General features: G+C 39.3%; 1 protein-coding gene across 1 annotated transcript in view; it reads left to right on the top strand.

Moving 5' to 3' along the window:
* Positions 1-16,541: 16,541 nt before the first annotated feature.
* The window catches only part of SAMD3 (sterile alpha motif domain containing 3), a 37,922-nt gene continuing 34,612 nt past the window's right edge, over positions 16,542-19,851 (top strand). The window contains exons 1-3 of the mRNA XM_017829772.1: positions 16,542-16,681; positions 17,354-17,459; positions 18,184-18,373. Coding sequence (XP_017685261.1) covers positions 16,628-16,681; positions 17,354-17,459; positions 18,184-18,373 — 350 coding nt within the window. The 5' untranslated portion in view covers positions 16,542-16,627. The remainder of the gene's footprint in view (positions 16,682-17,353; positions 17,460-18,183; positions 18,374-19,851) is intronic.

Here is a 19,851-nt window from a genome sequence, read left to right as displayed (position 1 = left end):
CTCTCTGCAGACACGCCCAAAGTTTGCAGTGACATGAACGGAGTTACAACAGCTTTTGAAGTTGTTAGAGGGTGAGGTGACCTGAGCACCTTTTCAGTGCTTTTTATTTATGCATGCTCAGGCATTCAATAAGCAGAACACTGAAATGGGTGGATTTTGTATGAGACACCATCCCCACCAGGTACACACAAAGCCATCCAGTTGTCCTGTTGAAACACTAAGCTTTCGTGCTATGAAACCTGAAAGGCCTCTCACCATACTATTCCACAGAGCTTTACAATATACCATATAACCTTCTATGCAGTTTTAAAAGAGCACTGATCAAGTTTTGAGGTTAAAACAATGATTCTCATAATTCAAAGTCTGCACCGTACACAGGGCCAAAAGGAAGAAGGGGTCACTGTTGTGAGTACAGCACAACCATACATCCAGCTCCCCTTAAGCAAGACTTAGTGCAGAACAATACAAATATGGTTTCTGTCTAGTGGCCTGCTTAGGTACAGAAAATCTTTACATTTACAGGCATGGATGATCCCTCCTTGACATAAGCAATATTTTAGTTATGAGTGAAAAGGACTCAATGTCTATCAGAGAAAGCTAAACAAAATATTTATAACAATACCCAAACCTGAACAGATTCCCATCCCAAAAAGGAGTCCCATCTAGAAACCTGATAGATGAAAGAGTCTTGTCTGTATTATTCTCAGAAAGCTTTGTATAACAGGCAGACTCTTGTTTTTAAGTGACTGTTACCAGACTCCACACTGATCCTGGCATCATTTCCACACTGCAGCAGCATCTCAGTACTCTTCTCCAAGCCACAGGCAGAAGAGTCACACAAAGAAAGCCTTGTCCAATCCCATATAATAATAAACAAAGAGCTGGAGGGCTGCTTTTTTTCTTTTCATTCTCGATAGACTGTGTTGCATTTTTTCCAGTGACTCCACATTTCAGGGCAGACATAACTTTGTTAAACAAACACTGCAGTAACAGCTTTGTAAAGACCATTGCACTGAAGTTTGCTCAAAAGAACAGATCATCACCTCTTCCCAAAAGAGAAGGTCATTGGTGGCACATTTTGAAGGTGATGTACCCTCAGGTTTAGAGTTCTTTCAACTGCAGAGAAAACTTTGCAGAAGAAGAGGGTATTTAGTCAGGCCCAGAACAGTAGAGGCCATGTGGATAAACTATCTAGCCAGTCATGTCAGGATGTAAGGCTGCCAAAACAGTAGGCACTGCAAATGAACATAAGTGCATATGAATTTCATGTGCTGTGTGCTTTGTATTCCTTTAGACAAAGCTCACAGTGGTCTGTGTTTTCATACAGGTGCTCAGAAATGGGTCATATGCATGAGCAGAACCAGCATTCAGTGCAAGAAAGGAGACTGTTCCAGATCCATTCAAACTGATCTAATAGCAGACTACTGTGGTTCTTCCTTCCCTGAGTTGGTGTTATCAGCAGGGACAATGGGTAGAAAAACATCCACCCAATGATCAGTTTAGGCTACCACAGATCCCATGGCTTGAACAGTATCACGTGAACGTGTCCTGCAAAGAACGTTGATTTTTTTTCACTGTAATGTATTACTTTGGACAGTTTTATTTTGTACAAGACCGGTAATGGTACAGTGTAGTTAAGACAGGATTACAATCATTGCTGTTAGTCCTCATAAATCGGTCAAGTACAAGTTCAAGTTAGAAGAGCAACCCTTAAACATCATAATCACAATTTAAAAGCCATTTAAACTAAACAGTGCAACAAAATTAGAGGTTTCAAAATATAAGAAGACTTTTTAAGGGCCTACTGATCAGAAAGCCTATAAGCACAAGATCTAGTAGCTTGGAATTTGTTTTTTAACAAAAAGATTTTCATCTTGGTATCTGCTATGATTTTCACTGACAAGAGTCATATCCAATGGCAATGTTGATCATACACTACAAGATCAAAAGTATACATCACTAACTTCTGCTCTGCCCAGAGGAATTTAACTTTATAGTTAAAGCCTATTTAAACCATGAAAACAGATTTAAAAGAAAAAAAACCCAAACAACAAAGTCTCAGACTCTTATGATCTTTCCTCATCTATTTTGCTAAAACAGATGTTGTAGGTACTATGTCAAATTGCTTCTGTGATGCAAGATTAGAGGACATCTTCACTGCTTAATATTTTGTAACCATTTTTGAGAGTTTGAACAAGAGTTCCAGACAGCAAAACCTGGTCATAAAGCTTAGAAGACTAGTGGTAAATTTATAAACCTCTTTGTAATAAGATGTCTGTAAAAGTGACGTAGTTATGGTTGTCACCAGCAAAATAAACTGTTTTACAAAGACAAAGGAAAGAAGGTAGGTGCTTTTCATTAACCAACCCTTGTAGTGTCTTCATATCATCTGGGTTTTGATTGAAGGAGTACACTGTTTGCAAGCTGAAATATCAAGCCTTGAAGCAACTTATCATCTGACCACTTTTACTTTTAATTTAATAATTAATTCTAAATTAATTTTTTTTTAAAGGTAGATATTTTTAGCCAATCCATAACTTTGCAGGCATTTTATTAGTGAGATAGAAAAGGCACATCTTAAATACCAAGACTACCACTCTGCCAAATTTCAGATCATCTTATTTTAATGTCATCTTCTTTGCAAGCACTGAAACAAGCCTCCCAGGGAAATTATTGTGGCCCTAAGCTTTCCATGTCCAAGAAACATTTGTAAAACACTGTCAGATATATGGCTTAACATTTAGGTTGCCCTGTTTGGACTTGATAATCCTTGTGGGTCCCTTGCAACTCAGAATGCTCTCTGACTTTGGTTCAAGTTTATTTTCTGAAATAGCCAACAGGGTTTTACAAAGTTGGGTTGTTCTTTTCTTTTTAATTTGAAATAAATTCAATTCATCAGCTGATTTTAACATAAGGAATATTTGGATGTAGACATTATACGTGTATGGGTTTTTTCCAGATATAGAATTACTGGAAAAGTTTTGTGAAAAGTTAATTAAATGTGATATCACATTTTCTGGTAAAACTAGCAACTCAAAGCTGAAAAAACCCAGGAGGATTAGGAAGTCTGAGCTAGTAACAAATAGTTTTGACTGCAGTTAATGTCTTAGTATGCATATAAATAAATTAATTAATAAGAGACCCCACTGAGATTATAACAAAAACAGTTAACGCATAATTTTGCATGTAATCAGGAAAATGTCAGTCAGCAAAAACATAACTGGCAAGTGTCCTGCATCAAAGCTTTAGCAAGTTGACAGATGGCTTAATTAACATTTTCTTTTACCAGTCTACTGGACCAGTTCCCATGACCCCCATATATATTAAGAGTAAGTGTAACTAAAACTACAGTTTAAACTATAACTACTGATAAAACTATAGAACTAATCTCCATTCTTTCAAGCAACAGTTTATACTCCTTTTATTGGAGAAGCATATCTTAAAAGAAAGCTCTTCTCTGGGAATATTTAAAGCAACTGTGCTTTAGAAGTTAGATCTTCTTTCTTTCTTTACTAGTAATGTAGTTTCAGGGCACCAGATACAGTTTATGCCACTGAAATATTAGATTTGTTCTGATGCAGATTATTTTAGTGTGGGTTGAACTTTTCAAACAAAAGTAAGAGAAGAAATCTATCCCCACTGGAATGTTATTATCAACTACCACGATTTCTCACTGAGATAAATCAATGTACCACCACTTCAAGGTGTTGCACGCTAAACTCCTAGAAAAATTATTGTGACATAAAACTCCTAGTTTTGAGAGAGGTACCCAGGTTCCCTGTACATTTGGGGTATAAAATGAGGGGATCTTGAGATCAACAAACATCTAAAATCAACAATATCTAAATTTTTAAGAGGTGTTTTGGGGTCCTAGGCAAATATCTGCAAGGCAGAAGCCATCAATTTTGCTTAGCAACTACCAGCATCAGAGCTACAGACAAGATGCCTTGACACCAAGTTTGCATGTATAGGCAAGGCCAATGCCATTTTGTTCCTCATCAGCTCCAATGTTCAATCACTACTGGCTCAGACCAAGAGGCATAAACCAACCTTGCCCTTTCTGAACAGGCACAGAGCTTGCAGTCAGGCTGCAGGAGCCCATAGTCCAGGAGAGGTGAGGAGCCACACCAGAGCCATGAGAATACAGAGCTGTTCCACACGGTGCATGAGGCAAGGTTGTATGGACAGTCACGGGCATTTGCTTAACACATCAGTGAAGACATAATCTTTATCTCTGCCATGCACACTACACAGTTTCACTTCAGTCTTGCCACGCTAGAGTCCAAAGGCTCAGGTCCATTAAAAAGTAGGTTCTGATTATAGTATTTTATTAAGTACAAACATGCAATACAGGGGCTAGTACGATGCTTCCAGCCTTTTGCTCCCTTCCCTAACACAGCTTTGTCTGAAACTAGCACAGCAGAGCATGGCTTCATTGCTTGCTTCAACAAGAGCTGAATGTGAAACATTTTTGCTAATTGATAGTGGCAACGACATGGGAAATTTCACCAGAGCAATTACACACTGTATTTTAAACAATATTTATAAAATAAGGCCTGATTTTCAGCCAGAAGAGGATCCAGCAGACAGGGACAAGAATATAGTTTATTTTTTTGCTTGAAAGTCCATGGAATCCAGCAGTTTGTTATTGCTGGCTCTTTCAAAAGACGTAAGGCCCCCTTCAACAATACAGTGTCAGAACTGGAGGAAAATGGCTAAGAAGAATTCACTGTCAATAAAAACTGCAGTAAACCCCCTGTTTTGTAACCACTTGCTTATGTTGAATAAGGCTGTTAGCTCCAACAGTGTTCTATGATACTTTTTATTGTGCTAAAATTCTATAAAATTTGATCAATCTTTCATTTGATCAAAACCAACAATACAGTTCTTTTACTTTATCCTTCCAAATAGGGAACAATAGCCAGTTATTTCCAAAAACTCCTATTGTATATAAGGTTGTGTAACACACAAACACAGGCAGCTGGGGGGACACTCAGGGTCTCTATTCTGAAATTTGCTATCTGAACAATAAAGGATGAGGTGGTTGTGAAACAGTTTTTAAACTAACCCAGTTTATAGCTCAGTATTTTAAAGTAATCCAGAATTAGCTGTGGCTTGCTTTCCTGATTCACTACCCTGGCAGGGACATGTGTGACAGAAATACTCGTGAAAAGCTGTTAATCCCTTTAAAACAGTTTGGTGTAATTCTTTAATGTCAAGTGTACTGGTTTAAGAGTCAACCAGCAGGGGAAATGAACTCAACTCAAAGGAGAGACCACAAGTCAGAATAACAATTTATTAAAACAACACAGCAAGCACAATCACACAAACAAACAATTGGTCCTAACCCACAAAACCCACATGTACAACCCGGTACCCTGGGGCATGAACAAAGTGGTGTTCCCTGGGCCCCGCTTGAGTCCAAAGTAAAGGGAGAGGGGAAAAACCTGCTGGTGGGAGAGCTGTTGCAGTCTGGTCAGAAGCGGTGATTGCAGTCTAGCTGAGGTTGAGAGCGATGAACTGCAGTCTTCCTCTGGATCCCACGAGTGGTTGCAAAAGTTCTGAAACTCCAGGTTTATATATTCCCCAGTTCAGGCAGAAATGGTCAATCCTTCACTCAGAGCGGGGGAGTTCCATAAAAGGCTCAGAGCGGGGACTTCCATAAAGGGTGTGAGGACAAGAGCATCCTCTTATCTCACAGGCCTCTTAACATCTAGTTTATAGCCTGAGGAGTCAGGCTCTATGGGCAGAGGGTGTGAATAGTCTATTGACAACAGTTTCTGGGTAATGGCATGGAAGGCTATAGAATACACAGTTTTGGGTTATACCCATACCATGATGAACTGGTCTCAGCTGTCCTAACTAGTACATCAAGAGATCCTAAGAGTCAAAACTGGGAATATAGCTAATTATTTCCTCTCAGTAAAACTGGATTTGCAGACAGCTTTGTGAAACATAATTGATAATATAATTGATAAAATGTATCTTTACAAGCACCTATAAAAATGATATCATGTGATACAAGTATTGTTGTATGGAGCTTTTAGAACTTCATTTAGTAGTCACTGTGCTACCCTTTGATTACCTTGATTACATTTTTAATTATATAAGTAGTAATAGTACGTATTGATTATTTTTAGCCCTTTAAGATATAGCTGAGTTTTAGATACTTCATAGACTTTAAGACTGTAAAGATGCATCCAAGTATCTAATCTTAATATCTGTGTAGAAGTTAAGATCACAGACAACCCTTACTTGACATAGGACAAGGCAATTGCTTTGAAGGGCAAAGCAATCCTGAGTTGGTCAGATTTTTCAATAAAAAAAAAAAAAGGGGGGGACACTAATAATTCTCAGGACGCTTTTCGAGGCTGCTTGTGCAGCTGTGCTTTCCCCACCATCTCCTGGCTTTGCACCAGGCAGCAAGATGAAAGCACTGTGGAGCTCTCCCCAGGTTCACCTAAAAACCCTGCGACAAGGGCTGGAGGGTGAACTGCAGTTGTACTGAATGAAGAGCAACCCACCTCCATGAGAGACATGCACACCCTTTCTACAGCCACGGAGAACCTGCCCTGGGCTGTGCTATGCTCTAGACACAGCTTTGCATGGTGCTGGACTGGCACAAGCTCTGACAGCACATCTGAGCTCCAGCACTGCAGCACTCCAGACCTCATGGAAAGAGGAGGACTAGAGATTTGGAAGATGTTATTAAACATTCTAAACTCCCAACTATACTTAGGCAAGAAGATATGAAAAAAGAAACATCTGTCTGCACTTATAAGGAAGACAAGATTTGCAAGTGTAATGTGAGAAATTCTAAATGCCAGAAGTCTTAAATAATTCAAGTTGCCTGGTAATGCTGATTTCCCCCTTCACCCCTTATCTATTGCTGAAATTTATCTCATCCACATCAAAATGATAATGAAACCTGTCTGCCCACCAGAATCTAATAACTTAAGGTAAACTCCCAAGGAGGATTTAAGCCCTGACTTTACATTGAAGTGACCATGAATGCATTCTCTTCCATCAACTGTTTGAGACCAGGGAGTAGCAAGCTGCCAAGCAGCAGTAAGCTGCAGTCTGCCCCAGCCAATTCTGCTGCAAACATGTAAATGGAACCCCACAGAACTCACATCAAGCCTAAAGACTGAATCTATTCTGCACTAAATTTGGATCTGATGAACACTCATTTTTCAGAAGACTGAGTCTGAGTGGACAGCAGCAGCAATATCACCCTCAGAAGAACAAAGAAACCACAACACCATTCACAGCCCATGACTCCGAGGGCAATAGGACGTGGATGAGATGAAATATCTGGAGGATCCCAGAGGCAAGCCTAACCTGCAGGAAATCCTACTTTACCTCATTCAGCTCTTACCAGACGTTCCTACCCATTTGATTTGTAAGAATTACTGCAAATACAGAGATCAGCGTGACTCTAATGATGATAAAGACTCACCCACTCAGCATCTGAAGTTTGCGTCAGGCTTATTGTGAAAAACAGCTGTGGTGATTTAATGTATCATGCCTATGGTGCCAGTGATTACCTACTGCATAGCTAAACTGGTGTACAGGAGTACCCAAACAGCTGGGGTTTAACAGCTTTCCAGCTGAGAAACAAAAAGCAGCTGGAGGTGATGCTTCACATCAGGACAGCTCTTTCCAAAATGACTGTTTTTCTACATCCTTATTTAAGTTGGACACTAGTTCAATAGATATTTTGAGCCAAACTATTACCAAAGTGAAAAAGCCTTCCCCCATAGACCCCTGGTAGGCCATTGCCACCTGTGCCAGCACCTCCTGTTCATCAGCACAACTATTTGTACGACTGTTCAGTGAACCAGATGGGGACCAGCTGTGAGAGAAAACTCAGCATTGTGTCAGTTTTCAGTGCTGTTGATCCCCTGATCTGGCTTGTATGACCAGAGAGCATTTGAGCTGGCAGAAGGGAAGGGGGCAGTGTGGGCAGGAAAATGAGACAGAAGAGGGGATAGGGACAGCTTCTTCCAGTGGTGGTTGCTCCTTTCTTGACAGCATCTCCAGTGCTTACATCAGCGAAGCAACAAGAGCATCCAAAAGGGAGCTGTCAGGCAAATGGACTGGGCAAAATTTTTTCTTTCATCAAACTGAAAAAAGGAAAGAAGATTAGTTTTTTTTATAACATGAATTAGGATAAAGTTTTGGACTGAAAGTTTTTTGCTTCTGTACTAAGCATGGTTTCCACATCACAGTATTTCTCATAAATGGCCAGTTTTAAGTATTCACCTAGGCTGTATTTGACAGCTTCATTAGTAACATCTTCCAATGTACCCCTGAATAGTAATAAACCTAGTAACAGATACAGTGAAAAATAAGAGTAACAAATCCCAAGCAGTTTACTTACTGACATAAAGTTAATATAGTATTTTTAATTAGATCTTGGGTGTTTGGGGAAGTGATTTTTCTGCTCTCTCATTCAAAAAAGGAAAACAAAGTAATTTTAATATGTTTTGTTGCATCCTGATCAGAAATGCTATGATTTTTATGGCGTCCATAAATACTTATTTGAATGTGCATGTCTATACTACTGCATCCATAAAAGCTTACTAATACATCTGTGTGTGAGTATGTATATACTGGCTCTGTGTGAGTGAGCTGCTTGTGCTTTTTTTTGGTATGATCCCAAGGATAATGCAAACCAAAAAACAATGACTGGAAATACCAATACAACAATATTGTTACATATTTTTGGAATAGGAAAATTCTTTCCAAACAGATTTTTCCTGCTGTTTGTCAGAGAAAGATGAAATGCAGAATATGGCAACATTGACTGTCATAGAAACACCCCTGTGCCATTTTCTGGGTGGAAAAGTGCCTTCATTCCTGATTTTGTTAAAGCCAGCCACTTTGACTGGGGAAGAAAAAAAAATCGTGGTATATACTGCTTATCCCTGTGTGATAATGAGGAATGTTAGTTGGGTCTTGGCATGTGTCCTCCATGCACACACACACCCCCCTCCCCGTTGCCGTGTGTGATGGGCAAATGATTTGTCCTAGGATAAGAATACCAGATAGGTCTGGGTGCTCACATAATGAATGCATTTCAGTTATGGGGAAGCTGTGATGATTGTGATTGGCTTTTGGCCTCCATAAAGGTATAAAATGCTGCTGGCGACTGGGCCAATTGTTCTCTTGAGGTTGCAGGCAGTTTCTGAGTGGGTTTCCATGTTCTTCCCCCCGTCAGGGATGCCTGCAGGGCAATTCCAGCCTAAAGATGGGGAACACTCACTTTTGGGTCAGTGAGTGAAAGCACTAAGATCCAGTCACATACAGAAATAAAATCCTGAAGTAGCTCCATCGGTGCTTTGTTGCTTTGCAATTGTACACTGCGTAAGGCCAGAGCCTGTGACCTTGTATGTTTCTAGCTGAACCTTCGTATATTATAATGCTTTAGACCTGCTTGTATTATATACTGCATAGGCAATATTTAGATACTGTATTAGCAATAAGTCTAATAATAATTATCCATATAATCAGTGTCATAATTCTCACACCTATCTGAGAGTCTTCTCTCTGCCACTCTGCCACATCCTGACTGATAAACCATGTATACCAAATTTTTATTGTATTTGGCCAGTGTGTATAACTAAATGCAAATAACTTACAATATGTGTAGATGTTTGGGGTATGGATTTGCTTAAAGTTATTAGCATTTTAACAGTGAAAGATGTTTTGACATTAGCACTCTACTTTAGACCCACACAGAAGAATTTCTCACCTCTTTTGGTGTTGTGTTGCTTCAGTCTGCCTGCAATGTAAGCAAGACCTACAGTCAGAAAAGATTTATTTATAAAATGCGTAGGTTTCGGAGCCACAGAATGAGTGAAACAAAGCTAAATTGGTAAACCTTACATTTTCCCAAATACATTGTAACTGCCTGAGACTGAATTGCAAAGCTGATTTCCTTTAGCTACTTTGGAAAAGAAGTTTAACTTTATTAATGCATCATACAAGCATAACTTGAACGTGATGTGGCTGGTTTCAATGCACAATATCCACCTGTCTTCAGCCTGGAGAAAGGTGTTTACTTGCCCTTGAGATACTCACTCCAACCCTTCTCCTGCAGAAGGCATTTAAGCTGAGATCAGGACTTCTGACATATCCTCCCCTCAAAATGACAGTCCCACTCTATTCTGTAATAGCTGGCAATCTGAAAGTTTAAGGTACAGTCCCAAATCCCTGCTCTGCCTAATCTGAAGCAGGGATTTAAGAGCAGTTTTCATGTTTCCTATGTACTAACCAAGAGACTCTTGGCTCCACAGTGAAACTGCAAGGTTCCTCTTTACATAAATAATTCAGAAGTCCTGAAAAGCACAGATTACAGCAATCAACTAGAATGTGGGCTCACTAATTGATACACTCTTTGAGGATACAATCACAGTAGATTGTTAGACCAGAAAACTTACACCCTTGTCAACAGAACAAATGTATAGGTCCTTTTGTGTTTGGGGTGGTGTTTTCTCCATGGCATCATAAATTAGGACAGCTGTAAAAGTGGCAAAAAGCAGGATGAAGCAGTCCTCTGAAGTGGGCTTGTGAATCCTTTTACTTATGTCATGATTATAGTATCACAACAAAATATGAATTTGTACATTTTCAAACTTTCCAGTTCCCTCTATATCCATCACGTGGGTAGAGACTATCGGTGATTTCAACTAACATTCTGTATCAAATATGGAGTGCTTACACAGTTTCTTCATCTGGATATGGTGAGGAGACAATAGCACACAGGCAGAAATGACTGGTTACTGTGGTAATATTGTAAGAAATGGGCTGTGTATGCCCTAAATATCAACAAACTAAATAAATGCATTCACCCTGTAGGGACATCTATTTTGAATTAATATTGCATTACTTAATTCACTATTTAGAACATCTTGTACATAAAGAGTTTGCACCAATGGATGCCAAATCAGTTAAACTGTTGCTTCTAGCGTATAAAATAGGCCTGTGAGACAGCCTGTTTTTACCATCTAGCTCAATTACACCCACCTCACCTGGTTTCATACGCCAACATAATTCCTTAACACAAAAATCTCTGACTGACTGTATCCATCTTTATTTAACTAATAGAACAAACTAAAAAATGTGCATTGTGAAATGTGTTAAAACTTAATTATTCATCATCATCTTCATATTTGTGTGATGCATAAACTGGAGGAGTGCTGTATGTGGTTAGTAACCATATGATTCAGCAACTCTCAATCATGCTAAAACAGCGATCCAGGAGCAGTGAGCAGGAGCATGCACTGCTTAGCAGCAGTGCTCCACTCCACGACTCAGTGATTCCTAAAAGAATTCAGTATCCAGTATCTCTTACCAAGGAGGTGCGTGACTCCTCCTGAACAGGGGTGTCTTGCCCAGCTCACTACAGGAGGAAGGAAGGAAGGGCTAGTGTGGGAGAGAGCGGCAGCGCCCCCCGTCAGCCCACAGCTGTTTGTCTTCAGCACGAGCCAAACAAAACCCAAAGGTGTCTTTGCTTGAGCTAGTCAGACCTCGTTCCTGTGCTTCAAACACTTTCACTTGCTTTACTCTTTCAAAATGCTGATGAGTTGCCTGCAGCCTACTAACTATTCCTACGGTGTAGCAAACTCTAGTTTTCCCAGTGACCATACGAGAAGAGGCCTCTGGATAGGTTCTTACTGGCTGGCCAAAATTAATATTATGCACGCACCTGTGTTTACAAGGGCAGTTTGTTCACTTTCAGGGTTTCTTTTTATGTCTTCCTAGAAACTTTCACTCCTCTACTTCACTGATTCATCCTACTGAATAAATGCCAGGAGAATTCAAAAACTTTGTTGTGGTTCTTGTTTCTCTGCTGCCTGGTAAATGTTTCTGGATATGGCTTGTAGCTCTTTTTGAGGTGGGGCGCTCTCAGACATGTGGCCATGCCTGATGATGGTATATTTCTCAGAGATTAGCCATGACCCTTCTCAGCAAAATGTACAATCCTGACTTCGGGCATGATTGAATCTGCCTGACAAAATCTTGCATTGACAAAACACGGATAAAAAATCTTACTTTGAATGCAGATTGTAATACAGAATAAGAGCAATTACAGCATATGAACAAAATTCAAGTGATATTTTATAACAACTCTCATCTGCTAAAGGTATAAGAACTGTGTAGATCACTTACTGGGAAAAACATGTGCATGCCATGTACCCGTGTGGTTCCACGTGGGAGCTGCAACTTATGTCAATGGGAGCCCCAACTTGTGTCATAGTTCAGCTATGTAGACTCACTTAAAGATATGCATCACTTTCTAGACGTTACTCAGGCTAAAAAGGTTTTTGTATCCATCCCGGGGGAACAACAGGAAGCAACTTTGTCAAACGTTAGCACCTTTGAGGATCTGCCAACTGATTCTCTTATAAATTACCACCAAGTCTTTTGCATCAGAAAAGATTTGGTAAGCTGTTTTCAATTACCCTTAACCATTTTTTGTAAGGTCGTTATGACTGACTGCTTGTTTAGCTCTCTGAACTGGTTGGTGATTCTAAATCGAGTGGAGCAAGCAAATAACAGAACCTTGTACTCATCCTTCTTAGCAATTAATGGATCAGCCTCATTATTAGTCTTATTCATCAGACAAGCTTGAAGAGTAACCTTGCAAGATGCAGAGACAGTATAATTCAAGGAGAATGATTTGAGGGAAAGGAAATAGGTATATCTCTCAATTTTGTTTGAATGTGAAATAGTTACTGCTCACAGTTTGGGTTTCTGGCCTAACTTTACAAACCAATGCGCCATTAAGATAGAAATCTTCCCTGATAAATATATTGAAACAAAGATGAATCTACACTTTGATTAATCTAGAGATATGATTCCAAGATCTATTTTCACCCAATTGGACAGGAAGTTGGTTAAAGACACTGATCCATCCAAAGCCCACCATATGAAAAAATTGATGTTTTCAGCTTAGCCTGCACCACTGACTACATGATCATATGGATGGCTGCAAAGAAGAGGGCTGGATTATGACTACTTTGATTTAGGCTACTGTGGATTGCACTGCAGGGCTATAGTGTGAGAGGTCTCTGCACTGCCCAGTGACAGGAGCTGGAGTTCTCTGCTAAGCCAGCAGTGACATGATCAACAGTACCGATAGTCCTGGTGGGAAATTTGTGCTTTGGGGAGAAAAGTCAGTGTGATATCACTTACAAGACAAAATGACTTTTTTTCTATAGTCTTCTGAAGCAGTCCCTGTGTTGTACTGAACATCCTCAGTCTGATTGCTTTCTTTGTGGTATATGAGATTTCATTTTTGTGATTCATGAATTTTTAACCTTTACTTAATTCTTTTCCTGTTCTCACTATCCAGTAACATTGTTTTTTTAATTTGATACCATTTTCTTAAAGATAATATAAAAGGGTTTGATTTTACAGGGGTTCATTTCTAGAAGGTTTTCTTAGAAAAAAAAAGACATTTTCTTTTATGACTAACTATTATTTCATGGCTTGTGCACTGTTGCCAGTAATACCAAGAATGGAATCTTATCTGTGTTACTATTAAATCACCTTAAAATACAGTCAAATTAACTTTCTTTTTTTTTCCTTTCAAATTGCCAAATAACTTGCACATCTGTAACAGAGAGAACTTGGTACTTGTGTTGAATCTTGCTGTTGAAGCAGGACAGATCATTTTTCCAATAGCACTGTAGATAACACAGATGAAAATATTTGAAGTTTATATAGTAAAAACTTGAATATTAGAAATGGCATATTTAATCAGAAGCACGGGTATTAAAGAAAGAGTTGATTTTTTACAATATTCTTCAGAGTTAATTCCTGCCGGAGGAGTTGGTCTGCTTAAAAAGTTCAATAAATAGGCATGTTCAGAACCCTTGAAACTTCCCTTAATCCTGTTCAAACTTTAGAAGGATTGTCTGGCTTGTTCCCCTTTATTTACAGCTGACTAATGGTTGTGCAGGTTTTCTTCCTAGATCTTCTTATAAAGCCTTACTTCTAGGCAATATGGGTTTTCTCTTGCATCAGCTGTACATTTGCATGTCTTCTGATCTTGCAGCTGCGTGTGTCTTACTCTACAATACCATAGAAATGAGAACTGATATGTTGACCTTAAGATTTGCTCCTGCTTTGATATTGGAATATTTTTCCCTTTCTTCCAGGTGTCTCTTTGAGCATTTCAGTGCAATGGTTCATTCTGGCATGTGCCTGACAAATGCCAGCCATAATTCGTTGGCATTTTCTTCAGGGAATGGGGAGGGTGATAAAAGTGCTGCCTTGGAGTCTTTCCCTATATGTTATTGAAAAGGTTTGTGGACAGCTGACGTTCTTTTCATGATAACTCAGTATTGGATCCAAGATGACATATTCTGGCTGCAATAAAGTTGCTTGAACATATTTTTAATTGTTTTAAAAAAAGTTTGGTAGTAAGTGGAAAGAAAATAATAAAGTCTCTGCAATGCATACAAAGATAAAACCAAATAAACAGAGCGTAAGAAATGCACATGGGATACTTAGCTGATATCTTCGGTATGCACAAATTCCTACTCATCACCCTAGCAAATTTGAGACCTGGCTCTGTACAAAATGTGCCACACAGCTGTGATGTATAGATATGCATGTATCACATTCCTTACTCTTGTACTAAAATGTACTAAAATTAACCATAATTCTGATCTCGGTGACATCCACAGAGAGACCTGTCAAAGGCTGTGCTATTTGTATTCTGTGGTGCCATAGACTCTCTCACGAGTCAACATGTGAAGTAAATACAATAATTCACTCTTCATGTCTAATATGTTTTGATGAATAGGTTTATTCATTGAGAAGATTATAAATAGATTAATTTAGAATTCAAGACTACAGGAGCTTATTGTATTTTCTTGTGAAGCAAGCTGCAGGATAAATTAGTGCATGTGCAATATGGATGTGCCAGCACAGGTGTGCTGGTCAGGAACTCCATCTCTTGCTACTGTGTAACCAACTACATCCACCAGAAATCTGTACCATAGATAGGTCTTTAGCTTGATATGATTAAAACCCAAGATTTTTATCCTTTGGTCTTCAAGGATTTTACAGGAAGTAGAAGTGTTGTCCTGTCCCATCCTAGGGAAATGTAATTTTCATTGATTTCATTACTTTCATTAACCACGGCTAGTTAAGTCCTATTGATAGATTTTCATCCTAGGTGTATGAAGAAATGGGTCTCAGTGGTTGGCTGTATTTCTTAACAAGCAGAGATCACTCACACTTAGAACTGCTTTGAATAAGTTATGCTGTAAATTGCTCTCTTTAAAATGTTGCTGCTGTTGGCTTTTTTTGTTGTTCTGACTTAGAGTTGATTGAAGAATATAAATATTCACAAATTTCACCACACTGAGCACAGGTAACCCTTCACTGGATAGTATTTTGATGCTAATGTAATAAGTAGAATCATTAATGAAGACAAATATCAGCATCTGTGCTCAATCTTTCTTGTTGTCTCCAAAATGCTGCTAGAAGATCGGTGTGCTCTTTTTCTGACTCCTTTATCTATAGCATAGGCAAGTGAAATCACTTGTGAGAAGCATTTCAAAGTATTTATGTTTCCCACCCTTAATGCATATAACCTGATTTTTTTTAGAAAAAAGCCTCCAAGGTATAATCACTTCACTCGATAAAGTGTGCAGCCTGCATTTCCATGTGCGAGTGGCCATTTTGCTGTAGAATTAGCCACCTGGAGCTAAATGTGCATATTGTTTTGCATGGCTATAGTTCACTTGACACTTTTTCAAGTTTTAGTATCTGCCTGTATGCTTTAGAAGTGCTCTAGAATGTTAGTCTTCTTTCGCAAGGGAGAAGTGACCTTGCCAACATTTTAATGTATCTCTCTCCTTTTACACTGCTTGTTAGATAAGGGAAGTATCTTTCTGCTCTACATCTGGTTTTATCTTTCAAGTTTTTGGAGACTTTTTTTCTGCCCTACTCTTTGCAAGGAAGTAAGAAGTGTGACAGAAAGGTGTGATTTTTAATTTACACCAGAGTTCTCAACAAATAATGACTTTTCACACTTTGTTCTTGCTGCTTAGCCTGGGGGAGGAGTTGTATGGCTACTGTTGTCATATCGAATTAAATCCACTCATGTAATACAGAAAGGCATTCCTCTCAAACTTAACCCCTTTAAGTTGCTGAACTTAAAAGGCCATAAGAGCATAAGCAGGAAGGGCAGGTCTTTTGGAGGGTGTCTGCTGTTGAAGAACGAAAATGGAAATGCTTTTACTCCAAGATTTTTATTTTTTTTTTGGAGTGCAGATGCTAATGAGGTTTGTGTGGGTGAATCCTCTTGTTAGCCTAGAGTTTGCTGCAGGCTCAGGGTATGGAAGGAAATGTTTGGCCAACGATGCCAGACACATGTATTCTTATCTGAAAAATTGACTCGAACAATGTCCTGTAGTGTTGTTTGCTGTGCATTGCAAGCATGGTCATGAAGCACTTGGTGCTCCTTTACGTAGCAGAGCTAAAACATATTAGTAAGAAAATCCCCCTCAGAGAGAGTTTGCTGCTGCCGAGAAGTTTGCAGCGTGGAACAAGCTGTCTTCATCAGCAATCTTCCTCTGGGGAGTTTGCTGTTGTTTTTGGTATGCGATGTACCCCTCTCGTTATCCAAGTCAGTCCTTGGGACTGGAGGCACTCGGTATGTGCAGGACGGATTCACCCGGAGGGTCGATGTACGCATTCCGGCTCTCCCAGAGACCCCTTGCCCACCCTCTACCTTCCAAGGGTACCCGCTGCATCTTCCCAGGTAGCACTGGAGGCTGGGGAACAGAACTAGCAAACAAGAGGAGATGCAGTCCCCTCCCATCCATCTTTATTGTCCCTAAGTGCTGGTAATTGAGGGTTAAGTATTTGCTGGGTACCCGCCCTGGGTGGTGGTGCAGAGAGGGTTAAGGTGCTTGATTGACTATAAACGTATAGGTGACAGACTCTTATCTGATGGTGGGATGGTTTGCTTTTTTCCTTCTGTAAAACGTCAGCCATTTCCTGATAAGCCTTATGGTGGTGGTGAATTTCACACCTTTTTTCTTCTCTGTGAGGAAATCTGGGTGTTAATGGTACTGGAGCAAGTCGTGTTTAAAAAGGAATGAGGCTGTCTCAGAGCAGAGAAAAAGCAGGGAAGGGAGAGGAGGTGAGGAAAGGGATCCAAGGAAACTGCCACTTATAACAGGCATTAGCTGGATTATTTTGCACTATTTCTATTCAGAACATGTAGATGTATATTTATTTGCTAAGTGCATTTTTTCCTATGAAATGTTGGAGTTCAGTTTAGAGTTCAGCATAAAAATAATCTTCTCTTTTAATTTCACAGGGAAATTTAGCACTGCAACAGCTGAAGATGGAAAATTGGTCGGTTGAGCAAGTCTGCAACTGGTTGAAACAGAGAAATTTAGGAGAGCTAGTTCCTAAGTTCCGTGGTAAGCATTTTTGTTGTTTGGAGGGGGGGCTTTTTTAGTAATTCTTGCTGTGCCTTTAATTGGCACTGCCTACCTTGTTTTGGGGCATGTGTGTATATGCCAATTTCAGACTTTTATAAGAATTTATTAGGGTGAGAACTGACATAGATCTGATAAATCAACGTATGTGTACAGATTTATTATGAAGTTTCTGAGAAATCATGGGGGATGAGATTAAGCCTGTATATAAATAGAGACACCTCAAATCAGAAGTGGCAGTTTAGAAGTCTTGACAGGGCCTATTTTATGTTGTATAAATTTTTTGAAATAATGCAACTGTAGTGTGTAAACGTTTTATGTCTGAGCATATAAACACTCTGCAAAAGAGTGCACAAGAAACTGTTATGTGAACAGCCTATTTATTGTGTGTTCTCTTAAAAAACTTGCCTTCCTTCATTAACAAGTGACAGTCTCCTGTGGTTTAAGCAAGGCCTGATTTAAAGCATTAAAATAGTCACCTCTCTGCCTCTGCATATTTCAGACTTGGCTTTTTGTTAGGGGAAGGTATCTGACCAGTGATTCCTGGCACTGCTTAGGAAAAGACAGTAGCAGTTGAAAATGACAGCTGGCAGTAGAAAGCATCTTTACCTTTGACCTGTCTTCCATCATGTTTTTAGGCATATAGAATGTAACTGTAACTGTAAAGTTATTTTACAGTATGTCTTTTATCCCCTTCAATCTGCAGAAGAAGAAGTAAGTGGTGCAGCTCTTCTGGCACTTAATGATCGTATGGTGCAACAGCTGGTGAAAAAGATTGGGCACCAGGCAGTGCTGATGGACCTGATTAAAAAATACCATCAACAAAAAAGTGGGCTGGATTCCCTTACAGGCTGTTGTGAAACTGCTTCTCAAAAGTTTCCAGAAGTTATCAGTGGGTGAGTTTGTACATGGCACAGAATATATCAGTCTGGGTATAGCTGTGTTCTTTTCATGGCATTTTAAAACTGGCATTTACTAGCTCTTCAGCTGTGACTTTTTTAAATTTTAAGTATCTGTAACAACACGTGAAATGCAAAATTAGATACCACCTTGTGGTTTTAAATAGGGTATAAACATTCCAGAACAATGCCATTAATTATCTTAAACTTTTCTTCGTATCCGGTTCTAGGACCTAGTTTTCATTTGGACAAAGCACTATCAAACTTTCACTATAGCTAAAATTTTCACTATTTACAATATTAAGCTTTTGAAGAACTTACTTTTAAATGCTTGCAAATCTTGGAGTAAAATAATACTTTAGCCAGAGATAGTATTTGTGTCACAGGTGTATTGAAATTCAGTTTCTCAAAGGAAACTCTGAATTTGATCTTGCAGTTACAGTAGTATGAGGGCACAGCTTTGCTGTGCAGTTCTGCAGACTCCAAAAAAATTAATAGCTTAAAATATCAAATGTTAGTGAATATAATTTACATTAAAATCTTTCCCTACCTTGCCTCCTTCCTGGAAAATAAGATGCTGGCATCCTTCTGTTTACAGGGAAGTTGAGTAAATAAGCTTCTCTTTCTGAAAACTTTTCTGTGTCACCAAGAATGACAGAATAAAGCCCAAGCACGTTTAAGATGCATTCAGTCATAGATTTTAGGATGAGTAAAAAGTCAATATATTCTGTCCAGTTTGGGGTATAAAATGATGGAAAAGCTCCTCTAGTAAAAGTAGCATTTTGTCATAAAACTAAAAGATGTATCCTCATAAGCAGGTAGCTGCAACTTTTTTCTTAACTCTGCAGTGCTTGTCTTGGTGATGTAGTATAAAATTATTTTGTCTATTTACTACATTTTGAACAAAATCCTGTAAGAATAATTTCTCTTGATCTAGTTCAAGGACTCCTGACTAAAGTTCATGAGACACTGTTTTGAACAAATTCAAAATTCATAGTTCCACAATATATATGAACACACATTTCCTCCATCGCTTAGTAATGTTAGGCTGAATTGCAGTGATTAAAGTCACCATGGCAGGGTTTGCAGTTAGTAGGACCCATAGCTGAGTGTGTGGTCCCACAGTGGCAGGGAAACAATGGTGAAAACTGAGTGTGTGTGTTCCTAGCCCTTCTCCTGTGGTGCTTGAACCCAGGTGAAAACCAACCACCTTTTCTCAGTCAGGCCTGAGAATTATTTCTCAGTCAGGCCTGTTTCCAGAACCAGCTCACACCGCCAGGACTAGTGACAGGGTTGAGAAGGCATTGCTCAGGGCAGGGGAGAAAGCAGCATCGTCACAGTGTCCTTCTGAGTCAGCTGAAGTCACTGTGGAGCTTCCAAGAGCTCTCAGCAGTGTTTTCCTGTTGTATTTCTCAGGTGAATGCTATCCACAGTGCTTGTTGGTGCACTCCTGGCTGTAGCCTCTTTATCCTGAT

This window comes from Lepidothrix coronata, unplaced genomic scaffold (assembly GCF_001604755.1).
Source record: "Lepidothrix coronata isolate B3197 unplaced genomic scaffold, Lepidothrix_coronata-1.0 Scaffold5, whole genome shotgun sequence".
NCBI classification, from domain to species: Eukaryota; Metazoa; Chordata; class Aves; order Passeriformes; family Pipridae; genus Lepidothrix; species Lepidothrix coronata.
Note: the sequence above shows the minus strand (reverse complement) of the source record. Positions and strands in the feature narration are given on the sequence as shown.